At 34.5% G+C, this 25,189-nt stretch overlaps 5 protein-coding genes across 5 annotated transcripts; 1 reads left to right on the forward strand and 4 right to left on the reverse strand.

The window, feature by feature from the left end:
* Positions 1–262: 262 nt before the first annotated feature.
* On the reverse strand, positions 263–868 carry LOC124926043 (ubiquitin-conjugating enzyme E2 11-like). The gene is made up of 2 exons (XM_047466206.1): positions 569–868; positions 263–493 (listed from the first exon to the last, which is right to left on the reverse strand). Exons 1-2 carry the CDS (start codon positions 866–868, stop codon positions 263–265), a joined length of 531 nt encoding a protein of 176 aa, XP_047322162.1.
* Positions 869–2,614: 1,746 nt separating this feature from the next.
* Positions 2,615–4,635, reverse strand: LOC124921902 (high mobility group B protein 15-like). Its single transcript, XM_047462602.1, has 7 exons — positions 4,464–4,635; positions 4,182–4,339; positions 4,023–4,101; positions 3,787–3,952; positions 3,654–3,704; positions 3,221–3,582; positions 2,615–3,155 (listed from the first exon to the last, which is right to left on the reverse strand). The coding sequence occupies exons 1-7, from the start codon at positions 4,596–4,598 to the stop codon at positions 2,799–2,801; spliced, it is 1,308 nt and encodes a 435-aa protein (XP_047318558.1). The 5' UTR covers positions 4,599–4,635; the 3' UTR covers positions 2,615–2,798.
* A 5,458-nt stretch (positions 4,636–10,093) lies between these two features.
* LOC124922028 (probable calcium-binding protein CML22) lies at positions 10,094–11,252 on the reverse strand. Its single transcript, XM_047462751.1, has 3 exons — positions 11,189–11,252; positions 10,830–11,099; positions 10,094–10,762 (listed from the first exon to the last, which is right to left on the reverse strand). Exons 1-3 carry the CDS (start codon positions 11,202–11,204, stop codon positions 10,254–10,256), a joined length of 795 nt encoding a protein of 264 aa, XP_047318707.1. The 5' UTR covers positions 11,205–11,252; the 3' UTR covers positions 10,094–10,253.
* Positions 11,253–11,890: 638 nt separating this feature from the next.
* LOC124922644 (26S proteasome non-ATPase regulatory subunit 1 homolog A-like) lies at positions 11,891–18,993 on the reverse strand. Its single transcript, XM_047463363.1, has 13 exons — positions 18,682–18,993; positions 18,341–18,404; positions 18,152–18,257; positions 17,824–17,935; positions 17,588–17,756; positions 15,865–16,328; positions 15,628–15,763; positions 15,285–15,533; positions 14,981–15,201; positions 14,636–14,894; positions 13,894–14,126; positions 13,310–13,817; positions 11,891–12,476 (listed from the first exon to the last, which is right to left on the reverse strand). Exons 1-13 carry the CDS (start codon positions 18,825–18,827, stop codon positions 12,117–12,119), a joined length of 3,027 nt encoding a protein of 1,008 aa, XP_047319319.1. The 5' UTR covers positions 18,828–18,993; the 3' UTR covers positions 11,891–12,116.
* Positions 18,994–22,663: 3,670 nt separating this feature from the next.
* LOC124920870 (syntaxin-related protein KNOLLE-like) lies at positions 22,664–23,931 on the forward strand. Its single transcript, XM_047461441.1, has 2 exons — positions 22,664–23,363; positions 23,439–23,931. Exons 1-2 carry the CDS (start codon positions 22,755–22,757, stop codon positions 23,766–23,768), a joined length of 939 nt encoding a protein of 312 aa, XP_047317397.1. The 5' UTR covers positions 22,664–22,754; the 3' UTR covers positions 23,769–23,931.
* Positions 23,932–25,189: the final 1,258 nt, after the last annotated feature.

The following is a 25,189-nucleotide window of genomic DNA, read 5'->3' on the forward strand; positions in this document are numbered from 1 at the left end:
AAAAGGTAAAAATTTTATTTGAGTTAGATTCATTCAATTCATTGACACTCACTTCCCATAAACATTGGGTCACCAAAAAATGTATGATTACCTGTGAGTAATGGAAGATTGATATTTATTATACAAAGATTCAAAGATTCTTAAATGAGATAATTATACTAGTACATAACACAAAAACACCTTAAATGTCTTATAGAACACCAAATCGTGCGTAGAACTATAATGTCTGCATTTTTAATAGATAGAATAGAGTATACTGAAATTAAGTGGACATTGCATACTTCAAAGTCCATTCCCTTGCAATCTGATCATATTTGCGTCTGTTGCGACGATAAAGGGTAGCAATTTTATTCACATCGTGTTCAGGGTCTGGTTGCAAAAGAAATGAACAAATGGACAGCATCAATTTCTCTATAGTTAGAGTTGGAGACCAGTTTTCACCCAATATGTCCACGTCTATCACTCCATTCTTGTCTATGTATGGATGGTAAACCTATTTCATCCACCACTAATTGTCATCAATTTAAGATTCAATATTAATTCTATAAAGAAAGAAAGAAATAATTACCTTTGTTCTGAACCTTACAGTTGGGGGTTCGAAAGGGTATTCAAGAGGCATCTTTAAGGAAAGATGGAAGATACCTCCTTCAAAAGGGGTGTTTATAGCTCCATATATTATGCCTTTCCAAAAGAAAAGATTATGATCATCATCTTCTTCTTCAGGATTTTGAAGGCTATAGCTGATCGGACTTGGGGGGTCCTCTGTATCATTCTTTCCCAGCTCTTGTTTAAGTCTCCGGGTAGCAGAAAGGTAACTTCGGATGTCCTTAGAAAGTACTGGTAATTGGGTTTTTGTTGGGTTTATCATGTCGGGTCCTGATGGTTGTATTCTTGAATTTGAACATGAGAAACAACCAAATAAGAAACGGGAAAATATCGGCATTGGAGAGTTCTAAATCAATCCTAGCTTATCATAGAGAGACAGTGATCAGAAGAATTAATTAATACATGTTTTGATTGAGGAAGAGGAGAAATAAGTTCGATTCAATATGGAGTTTGTGTCATGATCACAAACAAAGAAAGATAGATAAGGACAAATAATCTGACTCATGTGTTCTTCTTATTATTCTTATTATTATTTATTTGTTTCTAAAGTAGTGGTAAATTTGTTGAAAACAGCTATTGATTTTACTACATTTGTTTATATATACATTGTACAAATTTTTACACTTTTTTCTATCTTATCTTTAATGGCAAATTATATTGAGAGAAGTATGAGATCTATCTTCTTCTTTTAGCTATTTTTAAATATGGGCTTAAGAGAATACTTATTGCTCAAATTCTTAATTATTCTTATTTGGAAGGTCTTAAATATTCAATTCAAACTAAACACGGGTCACAAAATTAAAAAATGTTGACTTTGGTTGTCCCAAATATTGGATAACTTTGAATTAATTTTCAAACTCTTCACATAAAAGACTCCAATTCATTATAATATGAAGGTTCAAACTCATTGCAAACATTGGTCATTATAAATTTTATTTTTTTTAATAACTTTTTTTTATTGAGACTGAGTGTGAAACCAAAGAAAGAAACGTTCTTGAACAGTTTGTAAAAAAAAATAATGAAAAAAGAAAAAATCAAAAACCAAAAACCAAAAATATAATAAATTTAGATTCCAGAAAGCTAGAGATAGTCTCATTGGGTGATTGATGCGAAAGTTTAAAGAAGAAAATATTAAATCATATCGATTCCAAAACTCTTTCTTTGAAAATTTCTCGTATTTTGTTTTTTCCATAATATCTACCACATTCATTGTTAATAACATCTTTCCAGCATCTTAAAATATGTTGTTCTCAAAAGATCCATAATAACCTATGAATGATTGATTGCGTTCCGAAGAAGTGCATAAATGGAGGAACCCATAGGACAATAAAGGAGAATATGATGGACCGTTTCTTCAGTTTGAAGACAAAGACTACATCTTTTAGCAAGGGAATATTTTTTTTCTTTTAAGCTTGTTAAGAGTAAGAATACCTCTATGAACAGCCTCCCATATAAAAAAAAAAGTAAGAAATTTTGGTTTAGGTCTTCCAAGGATAATGCTCATCAACTTTCTTATAGTTATAAATGTAACTTACTGAAAATTATGAAATCATTTCAAGGCGAAACTGCCTATAGACTCTTAGAGATTGTGGCAATAATAAGGAGCGAAATAAGCATAGACAAATTTGCAGCCTCAAGAGTGGAGAGTATGTGGTTGAAAGTGAGTGACCAAACGATTTGTCCACTGATGAACCTTAACAATTGTGGCCCCCTTTTTGTTAGAATCTTCGTGTAGAGATCCGGGGAAAACAATAGAAAGGTGCCGCCAAAATGGTCAGTCCAGGAACGAATCTTTTTGCCATTTCCAACAAAGAAGTGAAGGAGGGTACACAGTTTTGCGATATGACCCCAAAATACTATAACGATTAACTCTTATCAAATGTTATCATCCAAGGAGTGAGTGATTAAAAGATCTAATGTCTATGGAAGACACATGAGCAGCTAGAATTCCTCCAAACGAAACTCATAATCGAAAGTTCTAAATCATTCTACCATTACTGAGCTACAGTCTCCAAATCATTCTATTACATTCTTCTTTAAAGATTTGTTAGAAAACAATGAAATGATGATCCATTTCAAGTTCCCAACACCCATATCTTCTTCACATTCCCCTTTTCCTCTAGAAATCCAATAAATTTAAATTCTAAACTCATGTATGTCTAAACAAAGGAAAACCCTAAACCTCAATTTAGTTACATATCTTCTCCTTCTCCAGTTATAGGTTCTTTTCCTTTCCCATCCATAGCCAAATCAAGAACTCTAGTAGAAGAACCTCGAAAACACTCTTCACCTTCCATTGGCACACCAGAAATCTGATTATAATCACTCATAGCATCCATATACGCTTCTTCTTCTTCATCATCATCTGAGTTGCTGCTTCCATCACCCGAAATATTCTCCATCTCTGGTTGAACATCTTCAACCATATTAACAGGTTGAATCTGAACAGGATTTCTAATCATACCCTGCCCAGAAATTAACCTCATTCTATACTCATCCATCTCCAATCTGTACCGTTCTTTATCCTCCATTGCCTTTTCTTGATACACCTGCAAATTCAACATAACATTAACAAAACCAAAAACCAAATGGGTACTTCAATTTCCAAACTTACAGTTTTCTCTGATTCATTCGTTGTCATCCATAGCTCCCCAATCATCCTACTGATATCTCTATCCATTCTAGGGTAAAGAGGTTTTAATCTAGCATGTTGCTCTTTGAAAAAGAAATTATACCCACTTCTATTTGGCTTTGGACGAGATGGGTCTCTCTTTCTTATCTCAGATTTCCTCCTCCTCCGCCTCCTTCTTCCCAAAACTCCGGCAGAAGGAGGATCATCGTTGTTTTGAATATGGGTTTCAACAGTTTGATATAATACTCCCTTTAACTTCTCCGATCCAATCGTAATAGTGACTAGATAACCATTTTCAAATTTCCCATCTATCACTCCTATTACAGAGGAACCCGCATATAATACTGCAAGAAGATGAAGAAATCAGTAAACAAAAAACAAAATCGAAACAGAATTGATTGATGAACTTGACCACCTTCTGAAGATGGCAATGAAGGTATTTCCATAGGAATTGGTGAAACATGATCTACATACATACATACAGAAAAGATGAAGTGAAACCAGTGTTTGAAATTGAATCAAAAGAGTAATAATGAAAGCAAACAAACCAGCAGAGGAGGATGGAGACCAAAACTTGGCGTTAAACAAGTAGATTTGTTCATAATGAAGAAGCAAAGATGCATAATACTTTCTCAAAACAAAAGATGCGTTTGTAGCTGTTGATGGGAAGTTGAATGTTGCTGTTATCTCCCTCCATCTTCTCTCCTTCACAATCTGAACCATTTTGTTGTTTATGAACAGCATTTATTTACTATTATAGAGAGAGAAGAAGATAGATTATTACCTTATGAAAACCTCCACGAGAGGTAACTTGGACAAAAAGACGATGTAAATCCAGGTCTCTCCCACCTATAACTGGGATCCTATAAGAAGAAAAAGCCAAAAAAAATCACAAATCACAATGAAATGAATGAGAATAGTATATTATGATTATGATTATTACATGAACTTGGTCCCTAAGGAAGCATGGAGCTTCTCCAATGTCTCCATGAATAGGCATGGATTGACTGTGATAACCTCAAATTTAGCTAGTGGAGGAGGGTATGGATGACATTTCACAATGGCAGCAACAGAAGAAGATGAAGAAGCCATTTCTGTTCTCTGCAACAAATGAAATTAAAATTCAATTTGAAATTGTATATATGAAAAGAAACCACATTTAACATTTGATGCTTTATTATACTATAATATAGAAATGACTGAACCAATAAGATGAATATAGTACAATATAGCCATGAATTCTCAGGCAGGCAGAGACTAGACAGCAGCAAGCAGAAGAAGAAGAACCAGTATAAGAGCTTGTTTGGAAATGGGCTAAAGACAAAATCAGGTTTTCAGAGAAATACACAGCATAACTCATTCAATTCCAAACAAGCCTGGTTTTCTTTTTGTACAGATGATGCTAGAGAGAGAGATCTCAAACAAACTGATCTTTTTTGTTTAAATTTTAAAATATTTTTAAAAATTTATATTGAATTATTATTAAAAAAAAACTGATAAAATACTAACTAGCTCGCTCTAGAGGGTATCTGCTTGCAGGTCTATTATATATATAGCTGCTGCCTAGAAGGCTAGAATAAAAGATAGTACATTTTTATTTTATTTTTTTCTGACATTCTAAAGATACCAACAATTAATTAATTAATTAATTAATTAATGATCTTTCAAAACTCATCAGGAACCGGACACTAACTGTCAATGGGGGCTCACACACACTGTTCTTTTTTTTTCATTTATTAGAAGGTTTCAAGATGGTACATTAATGAAATTTCTTATTTATTATGAATTCCAAACGAAGTCTGAAATAGAAGATCCAAAATGCCAGATCAAATCAATTCCCTTCCTTTTCCCTTCCCTTGAGACATCAAATCAATATAAATATATTTCCAATGGAATAATTAATTAAGATCCAAAAGGACGCACAACAGTAAATTAAGGAGAAGAAGTCGATATATAAACATAAAGATATTAAAGAATAATATTACAATGCAAGAAAGTAGGATATAAACAAATAAAAAAACATGTTCAATATGAAATCCCAGAATAAAAACATGCATATGTACGTACGTACGCAAATCGGAAAATGCATTCAGACACATGAGAGAGAAGAGAGAATTATATAAATATATATTATAGAATAATGAAGATTAAAATTTACTAACCCAAAGACGCATATTTGTATTGATAATAATATTGTTGAAATGAAGAAGATGATCAATAATATTCAGACCAACAAACCAACCTAGCTATAAACATATATATATATATAATGTAAACGTGATGCAGCGTGCGTGGCTAGGATGAACCTTTATCAAGATTCGTTGATTCTTACGAATACCGAAAGTCGATAGATATTGAGGAAACCTCGTTTTCTGATTAATAATCTTCTTTTTTCTTTTACAATGGAATACCTTCAGGGTATTTATAGGACTTACACGTATTAAATTAGGAATTACGTCTAATTACAATTTAATTACACTAATTTAGGATATTCCTTCCATAACAAGAATATCCCTACCTAATTTAGAATATCCCTTGTAATCTCTTCCTTAATTAGAATATATATTATAATCCTTTCCTTGATTAGAATATATCTTCCAATCCCTTCCTTAATTAGATTATCTTCCAATCTCTTTGACTCGCACCGCATCATTCCCCCCAGGGTAGAAAAGATTCGTCCTCGAATCTGGAACCGCATCATCCTCATCAGAAGAAGACTCACCCACAAAAGGAACAAGATGCTTCACATTGAACACATCAGAGGTACGCACATGGCTGGGAAGGCGTAAACGATACGCATTGGGGTTGATCTTCTCCACAATCTCAACAGGACCAATCTTCTTAGCAGCAAGCTTGCTATATTCATGAGCTGGAAAACGATCCTTAGTCAGAATAGCCCACACAAAGTCACCAACTTCAAAATCAACAGCACGCCTTCTCGAATCAGCCTTCTCCTTGTACTTGGCAGTAGCAGCAACCAAGCGGTCATGAGTGGTCTGATGAACCTGAGCCAACTGACCAACAAAATCCGCAGCAGTGGAATGAGGACGCACCTTGCTGGGCAGCGCTAACAAAACAAGAGGAGCACGCGGAGACAGCCCGTAAATCACATGGAAAGGACTGAAACCAGTGGAGTGATTAACATCATGATTGTGAGCAAACTCGGCCTGAGGCAGCTTCAGATCCCAAGCCTTAGGATGATCCCCAATTAAACTGCGCAGAAGGTTCCCCAAAGACCTATTAACAACTTCAGTTTGGCCATCAGTTTGCGGGTGATAGGCACTGCTAAAATTCAGCTGAGTATTAACCAAACGCCAAAGACTCCTCCAAAAGTGACTCACAAAGCGAGTGTCCCGATCAGAAACTATGGAGGCAGGAAGTCCATGAAGGCGATACACATCCCTGAAATAAAGCTGTGCAACAGCCACAGCATCAGAGGTTTTCTTGCAGGGAATGAAATGAACCATCTTCGAGAATCGGTCAACCACCACAAAAATCGAATCAGAACCACGCTGGGTACGTGGCAGCCCAAGGACAAAATCCATACTGACATCAGACCATGGTTGAGTGGGAATAGGCAGAGGCAAGTATAACCCGACATTAGTCGAAGCGCCCTTAGCCAACTGACAAACACGACAACGAGCAACAAAACGCCCCACCTCTTTGCGCATCGAAGGCCAGAAATAATAAGCTGCAAGAAGCTGGAAGGTACGATCACGCCCAACATGGCCTTCTTTGTGGAGTTCCTGAATCATCCTCAAACGCAGGCTGCAATCTGGAATACACAGCTGCACACCACGGAAAAGGAACCCATCCTTTTTTGGGGTAAGAAAGGCCGGGACAGCACAGGGACTAAGGCTTTCTCGAATGTGTCCCTTAGCCAGCAAGTCCTCTACCTGTCTACGCAACTCTTCATGTTCTTTGGGACTCATGCGGTAATGAGGACGGTTGGGTAGGGCAGCACCTGGAACCAAGTCAATGTGATGCTGGATATCACGCAAAGGAGGCAAGGCACAAGGCAGATTCTCAGGAAAAACATCTGCAAACTCCTGTAACAGCGGCTGCACTGGAATAGGCACCTCAGAACTAGCACCACAGGTAATCAGCGAACAAAATGGAGCAAACACCATGCCCGATTCGACCATGGCGGTCTGAAAAGGACCCCGAGACAACAAGGTGGTAGGGGGGGACGCATGATGAGTGGGGGCAGCACCCTTCTTGGGCTGATTTGGCATCAACACAATCTTGGTACCATGAAATAAGAACGTGTAGGTATTAGCACGCCCATCATGTATAACAGAATGATCAAACTGCCAAGGGCGACCAAGTAAAAGGTGACAAGCATCCATAGGAACCACATCACAATATACAGCCTCACGATAATGGGAACCAATGGAAAAATTAACAAGTACGCGCTTGGAAACTGTAACATCCGTACCTTGACTCAGCCAGGACAGACGATAAGGCTTGGGGTGAGGTTCAGTGGACAGACCCAGCTTCGAAACTGCAACCTCAGAAATCACATTCTCACAACTCCCAGCATCAATGATGAAGGTGCAAACTTTGCCACCGATGGTACAAGTGGAATGGAACAGATTATTGTGTAACCACTCGTTGTCAGGAGCACGAGGGGTTAAACATGATCGACGAATCACCAAAAGGGGGCCAACATCACCAGAAACATACTCCTCCGCTGCCTCATCATCATAAACATCATACACTGGGGCTGAATCTGAAGGAAGAGCAGAGTCAGGATCATCCACCTCAGTAAAAAGACCACGATTGGTGGACTTTGGGTTGCGACACTCTGCTTGGCGATGGCCAACTTCACCACAATCGAAACAACGCAAGCCACCGGGACGTCCCTGTGGGGGGGCTGTAGTGCCGCGAGGGGGGGCTGGGGTGGGATGGGCCGACTGGGAAGAAGAACCAATGCCACTAGTGGGGACAACCTGTTTTCCAAAGCTACCCGAACCGCGCCTAGCTAGCTGTTTCTCAGCCTGTGAAGCACGCTGATGTGCCTCAGAAACAGTCAAGGGATCAAACATATTCAAAATATCCTGCAACTGGAGGCGAAGGCCACCAATATAGCGAGAAACCAACTGGAGAGGGGACTCAGACAGGTCAACACGAGCCACAAAGGTGTAAAACTCAGTGGAATAGTCATCCACGGAACGAGAACCCTGACGAAGATTCTGGAACCGCTGGTACAGGTTACGTTCGTAATTATATGGTAGAAACGCAGCCCTAATATGCTTCCTGAATTTGTCCCAATTCGTGAGCTTTGCCTTACCATGACGAACACGTGTCTGTTTCAACTGCTGCCACCATGCTTGTGCACGACCATGTAAGCGGATCGTAACAAGGGGTACACGACGATCTGCAGGAACTTCCTTGAAATCCAGAATCTCTTCAACCTGAGAAAGCCAATCAATAAACTCTTCCGGTGATAGACTACCATCGAACTTAGGGATGTCCACCCTGAAAGCCTGCTCCCAGCGATGATTGGGGCGTTCAGGGGATCGATTCCGAAGACCACCGAAGGGGTTTTCATCTGTCATCGTAACATCATCTTCAGGGTGGTGCATGTGCATAGATGCATCCATCCGTTGCGTCAACCATTCAACCTGCCGCCTCAAATCGTCGTTATCACGGCGAAACTCAGCGTTTTCACGTCGCAACTCAGCAAGGTCACCATCATCAGCACCAGGGGTAGGGTTGCGCGGCTGTCTTCGGGGCGGCATACCTCAGGGTCGACTGGAAACTGATACCAACTGATGCAGCGTGCGTGGCTAGGATGAACCTTTATCAAGATTCGTTGATTCTTACGAATACCGAAAGTCGATAGATATTGAGGAAACCTCGTTTTCTGATTAATAATCTTCTTTTTTCTTTTACAATGGAATACCTTCAGGGTATTTATAGGACTTACACGTATTAAATTAGGAATTACGTCTAATTACAATTTAATTACACTAATTTAGGATATTCCTTCCATAACAAGAATATCCCTACCTAATTTAGAATATCCCTTGTAATCTCTTCCTTAATTAGAATATATATTATAATCCTTTCCTTGATTAGAATATATCTTCCAATCCCTTCCTTAATTAGATTATCTTCCAATCTCTTTGACTCGCACCGCATCAAAACGTAAACCCATTAATGATAAATATAAAGACTAAATTAATATATATGTATATTATTTGTTCCCATGAAGTACGCTAGTTTCAGATCTAGAGGATGATATTAATGAGAGATTGGTATTGTTAAATTCCAAAAAAAGATTTAACTTATCTACCTGGGTTTTTAACATAAAATTAAACCTTTCTTTTTCTTTTAACTTATTAATTTTTTTTAATTATATATATATATATAATTAAGTTATATTTTAGAGGATTATCACATTTAAATTAATATTAATAGGATAAGTAACAAAAAAAAAAATTATAATTATATTTTCAAACCCATAACTCAGATATCATAGTGTTTCCAAACTAATAAATTTTATAACTTTATGTGATTTTGTTTAAGAGCAGTGAGATGGTAATGAAGATGGAAAAAAAGAAATGTCAAGAATATGGTGTTATATCACTTGCGCAAGAGATAAATAAAAAAAAAAAAATCATACTAAAATAATAATAAAAATAACCATGATTAGGAAAATGCTTATGTTCGGGACAAAAATATTCCGAACATGGCCATTTTCAGGACAAAAATTTCTCAAATATGGCCATTTGCGGGACAAAAATTTCTCGAACATGACTATTTTTTTTAATTGTATTATTTTTTTTATTTCTCTCTCATACACATGTGGCAGATCACATCGGATTCGTGATCTTACTTTCGTTATATTTTCGTTGCCTAAATTATTTATCTTTGTTTAATTAATATTTTCTTAAAAAAACTATTTTTTTAAGGATATAAATCAAAGTTAAATGCATAATGCATTTACATCATTTATAAGGAGGGGTGGTATTAAACAAGTGTTCAACTTCTTAATATTACTCGTATTTCAATCCACATGAATGACATGGATAGTCTGTTCTTCATTATCATCTTCATCTTCTTCCTCGTGAAGATCAATTATCCCAACCCAATTGATCAACGAGAAGAGGAACTCTCTGAAACTGACATTCCCATCTCTATCAGCCCAATCCATTTCTTTGAATCTATTCGTGATGACATGCATTGATGACCTCTCCCAACGAAAATCCTCATTCAGTGACTTGATCACATCTTTCTTGTTCAGCTTTCCATCTCCATTCTTATCCAGAAACAAGAATGCTTCCACAATAATCTCGAAGGTGGATTCAAGCTCTGCAACTCCCAGTTTTGATTTAAGTACATAGATGAGACACAGGACAGCAATGAACTCTTTCAATTGAATCCCTTTAATTCCATTCATGTCACAAGAACTGAAAACATCATCAAGTTCCTCCTCTTCAAGATGAATTTGAAGGTGGTATTTGTTTAAACATCTTCTGAGTTCATTTATATCAATTACACCATTAGAATCCTCATCTGCAGAAAAGGAATATATATAGTAAAGACTGAATTTTGAAAATTAATATTATTGTTTTCTTTTTACCATATTCGATAAAGAGATGTCTAACTTGTTTCAATCCTTGTCTAATCTGAGGGAACTTCAAGATTAAGCTGTTCATTGATTTGAAACTGTTATTCCCATTTGATGCTAATTTCCTTTGATGTGCTTCAATCATCTTTTTCTCAAGCTTAGCATCTAATCTTCTGCATTTTCTTTGGGAAGAGGAGACATGAAAGCAGAAGAATATGTCCCTTAGTTTGTCTGACCATGACTTTCTAAACAAAGGGCATCGATGATGGTCATGATGTTTTCCTCGAGAATCAGAAGAAGAGGAAATTATTGATGAGAAATCAAAAAGAAAGCAAGGATAGGAAATTTGAAGAGTTGTTGAGCCTATTTACCTGATGGGTCCTTCATTATTGTTGGCTGAAGTTAGATTTAGGATCATTTGCTAAAAATGATGATGATGAAGAAGAGGCAAGTATATATTATGTATATATAATTGATGTTTGAAAAAGGAAAGAATAGAGAATTGGGTTCTTGGAAAGCAAATGGGGAAACTCTATCTTCTTCTTTGCCACCTTGCAGTCTGATTCAATGAGCATCTATTGCAATTGAATATCCTTAAGTTATTGCAGACACCAACAACATGAGCATTTTACTTTGTGGCATAAAAACTACGTGTCCCAGGAAATCGATCTAGCTCAAGATGTGCCCAGGAAATCGATCTAGCTCAAGATGTGCCCAAGAAATCGAGTTAGCTCAAGATGTGCCCCAGGAAATCGAGTTAGCTGGGGCTGGTTCCCTATCCCCGATCCAGACCCAAAAACTACACATCCTAAAGTTTACTCCAACCAAGAAATGCACTAGACATCTTGAGATAAAAAAAATAACAATAAAAAGTATTAATACTATATCACCTTTTGTGTTCTTCAACCTACCACCATCTCAACCCTAGATTACAGTATTTTTATTATAATTCTCCCTGCAATTGCTCCAGAAATTCATTAATTCACACCATTCTTAGCCTATTTTCACACCATTTCCATTGGAACTGGTTTTTAAAAGCCAAATATGTCTGCAAACTACAGAGCAACTGCATCTCATGTTTTGAAGAACTAAAATAATAGGAATGATAATGCCACAAAAATTGCATCAAGTCATATCAGCACAAGGGTTGTAAAAATGGGATGTTCCAACCAACCCCATTTCTACACACTATTAATTCAGTACTGGGTACTAGGTTGTTAAGCAAAGAAAATGGAATTAAAACGGGGGATTGCTAAAAATAAAATAAAAATATACGAGATCAAACAATTCATTCACTCATCATGGAGTGTATTCAAAAGGCTGAGGAGGTTGAGGCTCTTCGTCGATTGACATGGATGCTGGTCCTGTAGTAGTACCCTGTTGACTAGCAGATGATGACACACCGCCACTTGCAGAAGAGACATTAGTAGAAGATGGAGCATCAGTGAGGGACAACACTTCAGGTTCCGTTGGGCGGTTGTCTTTTAGGAGGACAAAACCTGAAGGTGCCAACTTAATTGGCACATATCTGCTGTCTTCAATAAATCTAATGAATTTCTCCTGCCCAGGAACAACCCTTGCCGGGTTGGTCAATATCTCAAAAGATGCTTCTGGTTCTGCCTTTTTATTATCCACTGCTGCTGCCGCTGGACTATCAACCTACATATTTAAGATAATAATCATAAGATATTTACAGCTGAAAACCAGGGTCTTGTTTGATGAAGGAATAATTGGGCCTTGTTCCATATTGATTATTCAGATAAACCAATATCTTATTTCAAAATAACTTTGTTTGTTTCATATAGGTTGTTAAAAAATGGGTGATGTGGGTAAATAGGCATATAAATGTATAATGACAGGAATCACAGGATAGTGAGTTATTTGAGATTAAATTCAGATAACCCAGATTAAAAAACCGCCTTGTTTGATCTTGGGTTTTTCAATAACCAAAAGTAGTTATTTGGGTAAAAAGACATTAAGGGTATAAATCCATGATAAAAATACGTAGAGGGTATTTTGGTTTAGTAAATTGTTGACTAATAGGTTATTTAGAATTGATCTCAAATAACCCAACATCAAACAAGGCCTAAATAACCCCTTGTCTTATTATCAATCAAATCATCAACTTAAAAATTAAAAATATTTTTTAGTTATTTTAAACCAAATAATATGCTTTTTCATCAGCTTGTTTAATGTGGGGTTATTTGAAGGTTATGAAATCAATCATGTTTGATGAAAAAGTATGTTTTTGGATTATTTGGGTTAAACTATTAAATGTCTTTGTATTTAAAAGTTTAAAAAAAAATAAAGGGTACCTTGATTGAAGAATTAAGTGATTTGATGGTTGATATGATAGGTGATGTGATAAAGGTTTTTTTTAAAATAACCCAAGATCAAACAAGATTATTTTCAAAAAAATAGATTATTTCTGGAAATTCCCACATCAAACAGCTCTAGATAAGTTGTCGTTTTAGCATGTGCTGAAGATTTACCTGCATGGAATCACCGTCCTTGGTGGTGGCCGAGGATTTCCCCTTTCCAGGAGAGGGATCTACAGCAGGTAACTTTTCAGCAGTAGCTTTATCTGCCTCTTTCTTAGTAGCTCTAGCCTTGGCCTTGGCAGAAGTTGAAAGAACAGCAGCTGGAAGTTTCACGGTTGAGGTGGTAGTTGCTACAGTAGTAGGACGAGGATACTCAAATAACGACGGTTTGGCTTGTGATAGGAACTCAAACTTTGGAACTTTGAGATCATAGTTCAGTCCAATAAGAGCAGTTGGAGAGAATGCCAAGCTGATGAAGTATATGAGTGGATACCAATACCAGAACTGGCTGAAAACAGCAAGCCCAACTACTGCAGTTATTTTATCATGTTTCGTCTTCGAAAGCAACTTAATTGTCACGTTTCTTCCTCCAGCGTCCAGTATTCCAGTAGCCAGAATAGCGCCCATCTTGCTCATGGTGTCTTCATGCTTATCCAAAATTATCTTCTCCAATTGCCGCCTTGTATAAGAATAAAAAGTAATAATAATAAGCTAAGGATGATGGGAAAGGTTGCAATTTTATGAGTAATAATTACCTAAATGTTCCAACACGGGAATCACTAGCTTCGCTAATCTGCACCATGACCATAGCCATTGCAATTAAAGCACCTTGACGGACAAAGTCAGTCACATCTGCTGTCAAAGGCTCCAACAAGGATATGGCCTCGCTCAGACCAGTGCCAGCACAGGAAATTCCAACAGCTAGTGCGGCACCATATCGTACATGCGGATTATAAGATTCCGACAACAGGGAGACTATGCGAGGAGTCTGCATTTAAGGGGGGCATTAAATCAGTCAGTTGGACAGATGAAAAAATATCCAAATAGCTTTTAATATCCAATAATCAGAGGATGATATAGAAAATACAAAAACTTAGACAAGGCAAAGACATCTAAATTGAATTGACAGCCTATAAAATTCTTTAGAACACTTGGGCCTTGTTTGATCTGGGGCTATTTCGTTTGATGTAAGTTATGGAAAATCAGGTTATTTGGGGCTATTTGAATAAAAAGATATTAGGGTAGAAATATGTATGAATAATTTTTTATTTAAATGAGTATTCTGGTTGATGATTTGGTTGATGACTAGGTGTTGATATGATAATGAGTTATTTCGAAATAATCACAAATAACCCACATCAAACAAGGCGTTTTATTATAATTAAAACCGAACAATAACATTCCAATCACACAGTTTAAAACACACCATGGGGAGCAGGCAGATATAAAAGCTACAGAAAAGAAACAGTTGATAAAAATGAGAATCAAGAACACAACCTGTTCAGGTTCGGAATAAAGGACGAACCCTAGCGCCATAACAGCTGTTCGCCTGACATCGTCACTAACATCCGATACAGCAAAATGTAACAGCTGGCGAATGGCTTTGTTGTTTGCTGTTCCACTATAAGCCATTGCCAAAGCATATATGCCACCATAACGAAGAATTGGATCTTGATCACCAGTCATCTGCTCAATTAGTGTATCGGCATCTTCTTCTCTTCCATAAACTGTAAGTGCTATGCCCAAAGCTAATCCCCTGCAATATTAAGTTAATTCAAATACATTAAGAAAAATACGATTCAACCTGGCAACAACAGTCTATTCAATTGTATCCAGTTTCACCTGATAATTTTCTCATGCTGTGTCTCATGAGCATATGCAAGCATTTCACCTGCCTTTTCATTTGTAGAACCTACCATCAGCAAGCCCATACTAATACCAGCTGCTTCTCCTGCAACTGCACTGTCAGTATAAAGCACATTCTTTAAGTCATCATAAATATCCTCATCAGCAGTCCCAAGAGCAGCCAGACCAAGACCCAAGCACGCCCCATGTTGAATAACCTGGAAGAGCAAGACCAAACAACTTGAAGGAACTTATCTAACACATCGACGTGGAAAGTAGAATCTAATAAAAGGGTAAGCACCTCAACATTAGTACTTTGTAAGCTGTCACGTAGAAACTGTTTGATCCCCTCTCCGTGATTTGCATGGATCAAGCCAAGTGCATAAAGAGCGCCACCTTCAGAATAAGGACTTCCACCACCACCAGTCGCACCCTGTGGTAAGTAAGGGGCCATCAAAGATCTTCCCTGTTGCAAATGTCCTCTATGGATGACACCTAGTCCAGCAGTAGCACTGAATTTGGCCCAATTAGTGGCTCTGCTCAGCCAATCCTGTCAAATTGTTAAATCTTAGTTAGATGAAGTCTGATACAATGTACCATAGCACAAAAGATATCAACAGAAAGTGTCAAAAGAGACCAATTACCAGATTTTCACGTAGAAACGTATCTACTGTTGTTCCAGCATGCATGATTGCATTAGCATAGATAGTTGCACTGTGACACACACTATTTCTCATCTCAACTGACTGTTTTATTGTCTTGAGTATAAGAAGATCCGACCTGTATGCAAAATTGAGAGGGGTCAGCAATATCTGGGTGTATGAATCATAAAAGCAAACATTCAAAAGAATAAGCCATGTCAAATAAAGATGTTAGATTACTTGTTGTGGCTGTATAAGAACTGAAGTGTCAATTGAATTGAAGTTTCGCCAGACAAAATTCCCTTGACTTTTACAAGCCTCTCGGCATAGGCTACTTCATGTGGATCTGCAGCTTCAACGACTAATGCAGGAGCTTCATCTGTCATTGGAACATCTTCAGAAGCATTTACATTTCCTTCTTGTCCAGACTCCTGCTGAGGAGCTACTTGCTGCACTTGAGGCTTTGTCTGGGAATTGGAAAGCAGATTTCTCACATTCAACAGAAAAGCTTGGTGTTCATTCTCAACTAGATCAAAAGCAATTTGAAATGCCAGCAACACATCATCCTTATTTTCAGAACGTAATAGCTTTTCCAAGATTCCTGCAACACCGTCTGCTTCATCCAGGAACATAAGGCACTGACAAATGCTCAAATAATCAGGAGAAGGCAACTTCTTGTAGACTTTAACAAGTAGTCTAAGAACCTGTAAACATTCATCTGACAATTAGCATACTGGATTATCAAGAGGCTCTGCAACAAGTCACCAGAGCTAGCAAAAAACTATGAATAATTACAAAAAATGAAATCAAAGATCAATATCTTAGTGGTAACTCCACCTCCATTGGATGGGAATAACTATTAGAACCTCAGCAACAATTCAACATTGTATTTCAGCAGACATATTTACAGTATTTACCCTTTCTCTTGAGGAAATATGAAACTAAAGAGAATTGCAAATATTGAATAAGAAAAACTTAATTATACCAGGCCAGAATTACAGAACAAGGTCAAGATGCATTTGATCATGCCTTTTCGAAGGGGGTTAAGAGTGTAACCTTCCATCCTAACCTTGGCTTCAGTTCAAGTAGGAAACTATAACTCAGAACATAAATTTCCCTATATTATGCCTTTTATGCACAAGACATAAATTCCCCCATAGACCTTCTCAGCATTCAATGCAACTGATATTGGTAATAATGAAAAATGAATGCTTAGGTAATCCTTTCACAAGACAATTAAGGAGCATCGCCATATAGCCATCTCCAAGACAGGCTCGTGGATAACCAAAGCTAATGCCCACGAGATTCCGTAGTAAGAACTAACCAAATATCTGATAACTACATGAATATGTCAGGACCATCTTTTTAGGAGGCAAAGATATCTTCACGTATGCATGTATATGAACACGGGTACTTTATGACTAAAACGAACAAAGAGAGGGTAGACAGCTCATTTAAAGCATATGATATGTTACAATTTGTTATGTAATTGATGTCTCTTTTTAGGAGGCAGACATAACCTCTCATCCCTTCACTTCAATACCAACAAGACAATCAAAAGATTGGTCCTCATATATTGGCACATATAACAAACACCAACCAACCATGAAACATAAATCACCTTTTTTTTTTAGACTCAAGAACATTAAAAATTTATTGTTTGTTTCTATAAAGAACATTTTGCATATTTATTTATTGTAAGAAAGTAATATTGAACTCCATATTCAAAAAAGGAAATAGTAGTTTTTTCAATAGAAACTTCCCTTCATAATTTTACAAACACCGCAAAAAACTTAACTTTAATATTGTACTTGCTGTTATAATAGCACATGTCTGAACTATCACAATGACGCTTGTCAAAACTCATTGAGACAATGTACAAAATACTTATTCCTTTTAAATAACTTCAAAGTCTGTGTACAGATTTTTTCCAATGGAAATAATTTCTTGATTTTATCCGTACCTCTCGACGATATTCTCCAAGATACACATAGGAATGAGAGACGTTAATGCAGTATGATAGTGTTTCATGAATATTGTCACTCCTTGTGATTGCTTCTTCAAGCTTGTCCAATCTTCGACATTCAATTGCAATTCCTATAGCTTGTTGATATTTTCCATCCGATATACACCTACAAAAGAGAAGGTAAAACAAATTGCACAAATAAAAGAAGAAACAACCAAAATACTTCAACGTACTTGTCCAGCATTCTCTCAACAATTGCCTCCAATCTAGTGTCCACATTTTGCGTGTCATCATTAGATTCAGCAGCTTTTGACCTGAGACTTGCATACTCATCTATAGCTTTAGCTGAAAAGCAAAAAAAATAGAGACCAGAAAAAATTATTGTATCAGATCAAGAGTTTCCTACCCCTGAGTATAATATATATCATTCAAAAACAATAGGTAAGAACATTAAATATTTATTTCAGTTTTAATGTACTTCATAAGCAGCTTGAAGAAATATGCAGGCTTCTTAGAGTGTCCAAGTAAGCATTGACAGTAAGGATCAAAGGAACAGCCTACCAAGAAGTGTATGAAGATAATCTGAATCCTCTGAGATGTCAAACAAGGGACCGGCACCAAGGGCATATGATAATGAATCATTAAGTTCACCCAGATAGTAGAAAACCTGTAATCAAAAGCATGAAGTTTATTGCTATAGCATGCATGTCTTTTTGCAGAAGGAAGATGTAAATATAAAAAAGTGCTAACCTTTGAAACGAGCAATGCTGCAAGTTGTCTTTGGTCAAACTCTTCATCCTCGTACAAGCTCTCTCTGTGACAACATAATAATGTGAATGAAACTACTTTACATGTCAATTTGTTTGTACTCGTTTCCAGTTTCATCATTGATCAGGCAATACCAAAGGGAGTGCTTATATATGTAAAAGCTAACACTAACAAGGAAACTCTTCATTACAACTAAAATAAATAAAGGGGTAGTAAACACATTACAAAATAGGAACAGATAATGGAACTAAAATTGTCAAAAGCGATATAATTCTGGACATTGATAAAATGAAAATAAAAGAGATAGAGAAGTGAATTATTACATGGTGGGAACGCTTGTAGAGATCTCCGGCCAGAAATCGTCAACAAAGGCGTTGAGGTTGGAGAGAGCATGAAGCTTGAGTAAGGGATCGCGCTCACTCAACATCGCCAAGAGACCTCCAGCAGAGCTCACCATCGTAGCTGCCATGGTTGCGTGTTTTGGACCAGAAATTGATGAAATCAGCAGCGAGTACACCTGAGAGTATAATCTTTACCTTCTAGGGTTAGGGTTTTGAAAAGAAGAAAACCCCAAGAAATCGAAAGGAACGGAGAAGAAGTGAAATTACTTAATCGAATCTGTCGATGCTCTTTTCTTGTGGATCCGGCAAAGTTTCAAGCTTCAACCTAAATATTTTCCCAATTTACAATTATACCCTCATATTTATACATTTTTACAAGGTTTTATTTATTTTTTTAAAATATTGCTTAGGTTAAATGATCTAAAAAATATTAATATTATAAAAAATAAAATAAAATAAAATAAAAAATTTTAATAATTTAATTTATAAATATTTTGTGGAAAATTATTTATGCAAATATTTTTATAAGAATATTTATTATCACAGTTACACAAATATTTTTTATATATTTTTTTAATTTAATAAACCGGCACCACGATTCACCCTCAATTCAATTTTAGATAAATTATTGATATTTGTTCTCTTAGGCACGATTTTTTTTCTCAATTCATATTACAAAACTATATTGTAATTATAAAATTGGAGTCTACTTAACTTTTTAAAAAAATTAAAAAAAAAACATTAAAAATAAAAACAAATTATTCTTGTGATATATTTAAAAAAAAAAAAATATTTGAATTATTTTCAAATATATTGAGTATTTTCAATATAAAAACATACCATGCAAAAATTATTTCATTCAAAACTTTCTTTCACTAAGTTTAATAAAGGATTTTCTTTTATAATTTATTAAATTAGCACGAGTCCATAATTATTTATCTTATAACTTATTAAATTAGCATGAGTCCATAATTATTTATCTCCAATTCATCTTTAAATATGTTTATAAATTTGTATATGACTAAGCAAATGATCAATTCTATTAGATTCAAATGCATTGGATATAAAATTCTTAGCTAGTTTGAAAATTGTGTCATATTTGATGACTCAAAACATGATTATTAGATTATCATACTTTAGTGTTAGAACACATACACTAATTACATGGATAAGGTAACAATTTGTTCCCATATTCAAAATAAATTGGTGATTTAATAATAAATTTAACTGAAATTTTAAAGAAACAACTCATCAAGTCCAAATCTCTAAAATAAAATTTTGATATTTCTTTGATATCTTAAATACAATTTATTTTTTTAGCCTACTTCAAGCCCAAACAGACTGATTCCATGTTGGATTTGAATCTAGGCCTACATAAGACAGTGTGGTTGAAATGGTTAAATACATTTCTCTCTTTTCTTTATTTGTAATGTAGCATTATTTTTGTACCCTAGTCATGTCATTTATAACATGTAAATAAAGGAGAAACAAATAAATGAATTTAAAGTCCTCTTTTGTCAAATTGATTTATAATATAATTGGTATTCAAATTTCAAACTATAACCTCACATAATAAACAAAATAACATTATTAATTACAATATTAATTTTGATTAATACACTTATTCTTAGCAAAATTAGCTATATGAGCTAATTTAATGAGTTTGTTCTCAACCATAAATCATGTCTATTAGCAATGAAGGGACATAATTTCCTTTACATATAATATGCTTTAATGTCAGAATCAGGCTCGATAGACCAATAATAGCGAGACACTTTCAAACAAGTACAAAAATTATTGTTACGACTAGAATTAGATTCAAATAAAATGTTCTTCCTACTAATATTTCAAGTCATGATGATTGCTTCTCTAGTCACCAAAATCTAAGCCTACAATGTCAACAACGCATATTTTGAATGGTGATCCATAAACATAATGTCGTTAAGGTTGCATGCCACGCAAACTGCAAATGTTTAATTGGATTGATAGTCTCATCGCAGTTAAACTTAATCCAAATAGATGGAGACCAAAAATTTTGACGTTCACATTAGTCACATAATTTATGTTAAGAAGATATGAAGGAGGTGACATCCCAACTAAAATAAATGTCAATTTATGTGCCATATTTACTCACATCGCACTTGTTTGCTTTTCATCTTCAAAGTTCACTAAGTAATTCATTTCCGGATGTTCAAATACAAATTAAATATTGATGTTATTATCATTTTTCGAAGTTTGATCTCAACTTGAAACGAACCTTAAACAAAGACGAAAATAATCTAAAATATTATGATTAGAAGAATAAATAAACTTACAACCTTATTTAATTGAATGAATTCAGTCTGGACAAAAGGTCAATACAATATAATCCTCCCCTTCATCATCTTCAATATTATTGAGTATGACGCCCTTGTTGAAAATCTCTTTTCATTCAAAATCTTGGAAATTTTACTCACTGTATTTGTTTTTTAAGGAATTGTCATTGAAATAAAATAAAGTCCAAAACTAATATTGATATGAGAAGAATAAAAAAAACTAAAGGATATATCTCACAATTGTAATGTGTCTGACTCTATATTAGAATGTCGACTTCACATAGTACAACAATCTATCAAGTTGGCGCAATAAGATTCAAAATATATGAATCTTAATGGTAGGAACATTGTTTATGACCTAATCCATTAAACGAAATATATTTTTCATTCTAACTAGAAAAATCTAACAAAAATAAAATTGAAATTGAATTCTCATATCTAGTTTTCTTAGTTACATAATTTAATGCTCTATTTTTTTTTTGGAGAGTTTGACTTATAAAAATTGATTCAATTGTCTTCGAATAAATTATTATTTTTTTTATATTTTTTATCCTTCCCAAAACATAAATTGTTTACCTTTAGTACAACAAATCACACGTTTGCACAATTAATTCAAAATACAAGAATCTCCATTATTTGAACCTAGCCCACTGAATGAATATAATAAACAAAATGAGCAGACCATTTAATAAGGATTAGACCATATATGTTGTCGTCCTTAGGAAAAGAAATCACGATCGACATTAACATCGTGTTACCCTTTCGTAAATCAAATATTTGATTCATATTTTTTAACCACTTTAATTTGTTAACTATCTATTATTTTTCGGAAAAACCAAACCCAATCACACTTAGTTAAAATATTGTATTTATTTTTACAAGTTCGAAACATAAATATATTTTAATTTTATTTTTAACCGTTTCAAAATTATGGACGGGTCAATCCACGATCCAACTTAAGTATCAATTACTCTCACATATATATTCAAATTAATCACGGTTCTCAACTCGATAAATCCAACAAATTTAAATTAAACATTATTATTATATATAGATTAATAATTAATTAAAAAGTTTAACTTATATGGTTAGAAATGTCGTACATTCATCAAATATTGAATTTAAAACATAAAGTCTTATTAACTTAATTGGTTAAAAGAAAGTTTTGCACTTATTTTTGTTAGGTTGCAATTTCGAAATATACATATAACATTTTTTATTTTATTTTTAACCGTTTCAAGTTTATGGGCGTGTCAACTTACGATCCGACCTAAATATTCATTTACTCTCACATATATATTCAAATTAACCACAATTTTCGACCCGACAAATTAAGGAAATTCAAATTAATCATTATTGTATATATGGTAAAATTTGTGTTAATTTTGATAAATCCCGAAGGAAGATTTCGAAAATCTTAATTAAAAAAATTTGTAAATCTTTTTATTATTAATTAATACATGATTTTATATCCGAAAAAAAAGAACAGGCCCAAAATGAAACAAATGTCCACACCAAAAACTGAAAAAAAAAATACAAATTTATTCAAATTTTAGCCGTTGCAAATCAAAAGCCATAACGGCTATATCCCAAAGGGACCCATTAAAGAAGAGGCCTTTTCATAGCACCTTTCTCTCGATCTCTCTTACTATATCAATCAGCTCTTCTATTTAGCAAAATCTCATCCACCTGAAAGCTAATACCACTTCTTTCCCTTACCATTTTCTAGCAAAGATCAAAATGAACGATCTGATGACCAAATCCTTCACAAGCTACGTAGACTTGAAGAAGGAAGCCATGAGAGATTTAGAAGCTGGTCAAGATCCCAATTTGGAAATGTCTAACCAAATGGATCGTAACCTCAACACATTCCTCGAAGAAGCTGAAACGATCAAACAAGAAATGAACTCCATCAAGGAAATCCTCGATCGTCTCGATAAATTGAACGAAGAGAGTAAATCCCTTCACAAACCAGAGGCCCTAAAGCTGTTGCGCCACCGTATCAATGCCGATGTAGTATCAGTTCAGAAAAAGGCGCAGAAAATCCGGTCCAAATTGGAGGACATGGATCGGGCTAATGCTGCCAGTAGAAGGCTCTCCGGTTGCAAGGAAGGAACCCCAATTGATCGGACCCGTTCTGCTGTTACAAATGGGCTTAGGAAGAAACTGAAGGAGCTTATGATGGATTTTCAAGGTTTGAGACAGAGGATGATGTCAGAGTATAAAGATACAATTGGTCGGAGATATTTCACAGTTACCGGCGAATACCCAGATGAGGAAGTGATCGAGAAGATCATATCAAACGGGAATGGAGCTGGGGGTGAGGACTTTCTTCAAAGAGCCATTCAGGTAAGAAGACATTTTAATCTTCTGCAGCAATTATCATAAGGTATGTTATTTAATTATGTAAATAAATAATTTCAGGAGCATGGAAGAGGGAAGGTTTTGGAAACGGTTGTGGAGATAAGGGACAGACATGATGCAGCGAAGGAGATAGAGAAGAGTTTGCTTGAACTGCATCAGGTGTTCTTGGACATGGCTGTGATGGTTGAAGTACAGGGAGAGAAATTTGATGAGATAGAGCATTATGTGACGAATGCGGCACAGTATGTTGGTGATGCCAGTAAAGAACTTAAGACTGCTAAGAAATACCAGAAGAGTGGCCGTAAGTGGATGTGTATTGGGATCATTCTGCTCTTGATCATTATCCTACTTATCATAATCCCCGTATTCACCAGTTTAAGCCATTCTTGAAGTAATTCAAAGCCAATGTCCCTTTCTTGGGACTAATTAGTTCTGTTTTTGTTTTGTTTTACTGTAATTGGGTTCAATTTGCTGTTTGTTGATGAAGATGATGACGATGATGCATGTTCATTGATTCATTTCTGTAACTGAAATATGCAAATATATTTTCTTCTAGTAAGTAGTAATGTGTTCCTATTTTAAACAACCCTAAACAGAGAAGTGGTAAAAAAACTGATATTTCAACTTTAGATATAACTTATAAGTGCACTAATCAATTAGATTATATATATATCTAATTTAAATTAAATTATAATTAATTTATATATATTTAAGAAATTAAATATTTAATATTAGGAATTTTATAGAGAAGACTATATCTGTCATAAATATGAAAATCATGAATATAAGTGGTTAGCTTTGAAATAATTCTGTAATTTCTTATTTTTGAAAACTCAAAATTCAAATATTTTTGAGATAGCATGAAAAGTATTTTTAAATAAACGGTCATGCAAATGCTTTATGTTTGTTTGTTTTCCAATTAGAACACACCAGATCCCTCTGGCACATCATTTGTAATGACTTTCATTTTTAAATAAATATATGTTTGAAATTTCAAAATTTGAATATCTAGTGATGATCATGTAAAAAGTATTTTTAATAATGAAAATAACCGTATACAACAAATATCTATCATTCGTGTTTACTTAAAAGTTTAAAAAGAATTCAATTGTCTTGATGATTAAATTGTTTTGTAACATAAATATTCATTTATATTGTTATATGACTCCTAATAAATGTGTTTATGTGTGAGAATTTATTTATTTATTTATAATAAATATAAAAAATTAAACATTATTATATATATAATTTTTCTTTGTTATATAGATAAATAAATAATTTGATTAATATAATTCTTAATATATTAATTAGTATTTTTTTATCATGGATTTAATTTAATATAAACAATATATATTTAAATAAAAACATTTCTAATATATATGCAGTGTTTTTATAAATGTATTTTTATCAAATATATTAAAAAAAAATACATTAATTAGTAATTTTTATCAAAATACTAAATAAATAGTCGACTTATTTAAATGTACTTTTATTTAATTTTGGTCAAATAAGATCAACTAACATATTTATAGAAAAAACTAATGAATAAGATCATATTTTTATTTATATAAAATTGCCATGAATTAAGAAAAAAATTGTCCTCCAACAAACACAATTACATTAAATCAATGATATTTATATATATATATATATATATATATATATATATATATATATATATATATATATATATATATATATATATATTTTAGGTAAAGGTTGGCATTTGAATCATTTTGTTGTCTTGATTTCAAATGGTAAATGAGAATGGAGTGTGAATCAAATACTGCCTAGGCACAACGTCTTAAATT

This window comes from Impatiens glandulifera, chromosome 1, assembly GCF_907164915.1.
Source record: "Impatiens glandulifera chromosome 1, dImpGla2.1, whole genome shotgun sequence".
NCBI classification, from domain to species: Eukaryota; Viridiplantae; Streptophyta; class Magnoliopsida; order Ericales; family Balsaminaceae; genus Impatiens; species Impatiens glandulifera.

What these genes read in the sequence shown, in the direction of transcription:
- LOC124921902 (XM_047462602.1), bottom strand. Translation starts at nt 4,598, where the DNA reads ATGAGTTATGCTGTGTATTTCTCTGAAAACCTGATTTTGTCTTTAGCC. An exon ending in TCCTTAGGGACCAAGTTCAT is followed by an intron (nt 4,102 to 4,181) that starts GTAATAATCATA and finishes TTCTTCTTATAG; the next exon opens with GATCCCAGTTATAGGTGGGA. An exon ending in TTCATTGCCATCTTCAGAAG is followed by an intron (nt 3,583 to 3,653) that starts GTGGTCAAGTTC and finishes ATCTTCTTGCAG; the next exon opens with TATTATATGCGGGTTCCTCT.
- LOC124920870 (XM_047461441.1), top strand. Translation starts at nt 22,755, where the DNA reads ATGAACGATCTGATGACCAAATCCTTCACAAGCTACGTAGACTTGAAG. An exon ending in TTCTTCAAAGAGCCATTCAG is followed by an intron (nt 23,364 to 23,438) that starts GTAAGAAGACAT and finishes AAATAATTTCAG; the next exon opens with GAGCATGGAAGAGGGAAGGT.
- LOC124922644 (XM_047463363.1), bottom strand. Translation starts at nt 18,827, where the DNA reads ATGGCAGCTACGATGGTGAGCTCTGCTGGAGGTCTCTTGGCGATGTTG. An exon ending in TCTACAAGCGTTCCCACCAT is followed by an intron (nt 18,405 to 18,681) that starts GTAATAATTCAC and finishes ATGTTGTCACAG; the next exon opens with AGAGAGCTTGTACGAGGATG. An exon ending in TACAAAGTACTAATGTTGAG is followed by an intron (nt 15,202 to 15,284) that starts GTGCTTACCCTT and finishes TTGCTCTTCCAG; the next exon opens with GTTATTCAACATGGGGCGTG.
- LOC124922028 (XM_047462751.1), bottom strand. An exon ending in ACATCTCTTTATCGAATATG is followed by an intron (nt 10,763 to 10,829) that starts GTAAAAAGAAAA and finishes CCTTTTCTGCAG; the next exon opens with ATGAGGATTCTAATGGTGTA.
- LOC124926043 (XM_047466206.1), bottom strand. Translation starts at nt 868, where the DNA reads ATGATAAACCCAACAAAAACCCAATTACCAGTACTTTCTAAGGACATC. An exon ending in CTGTAAGGTTCAGAACAAAG is followed by an intron (nt 494 to 568) that starts GTAATTATTTCT and finishes TGGATGAAATAG; the next exon opens with GTTTACCATCCATACATAGA.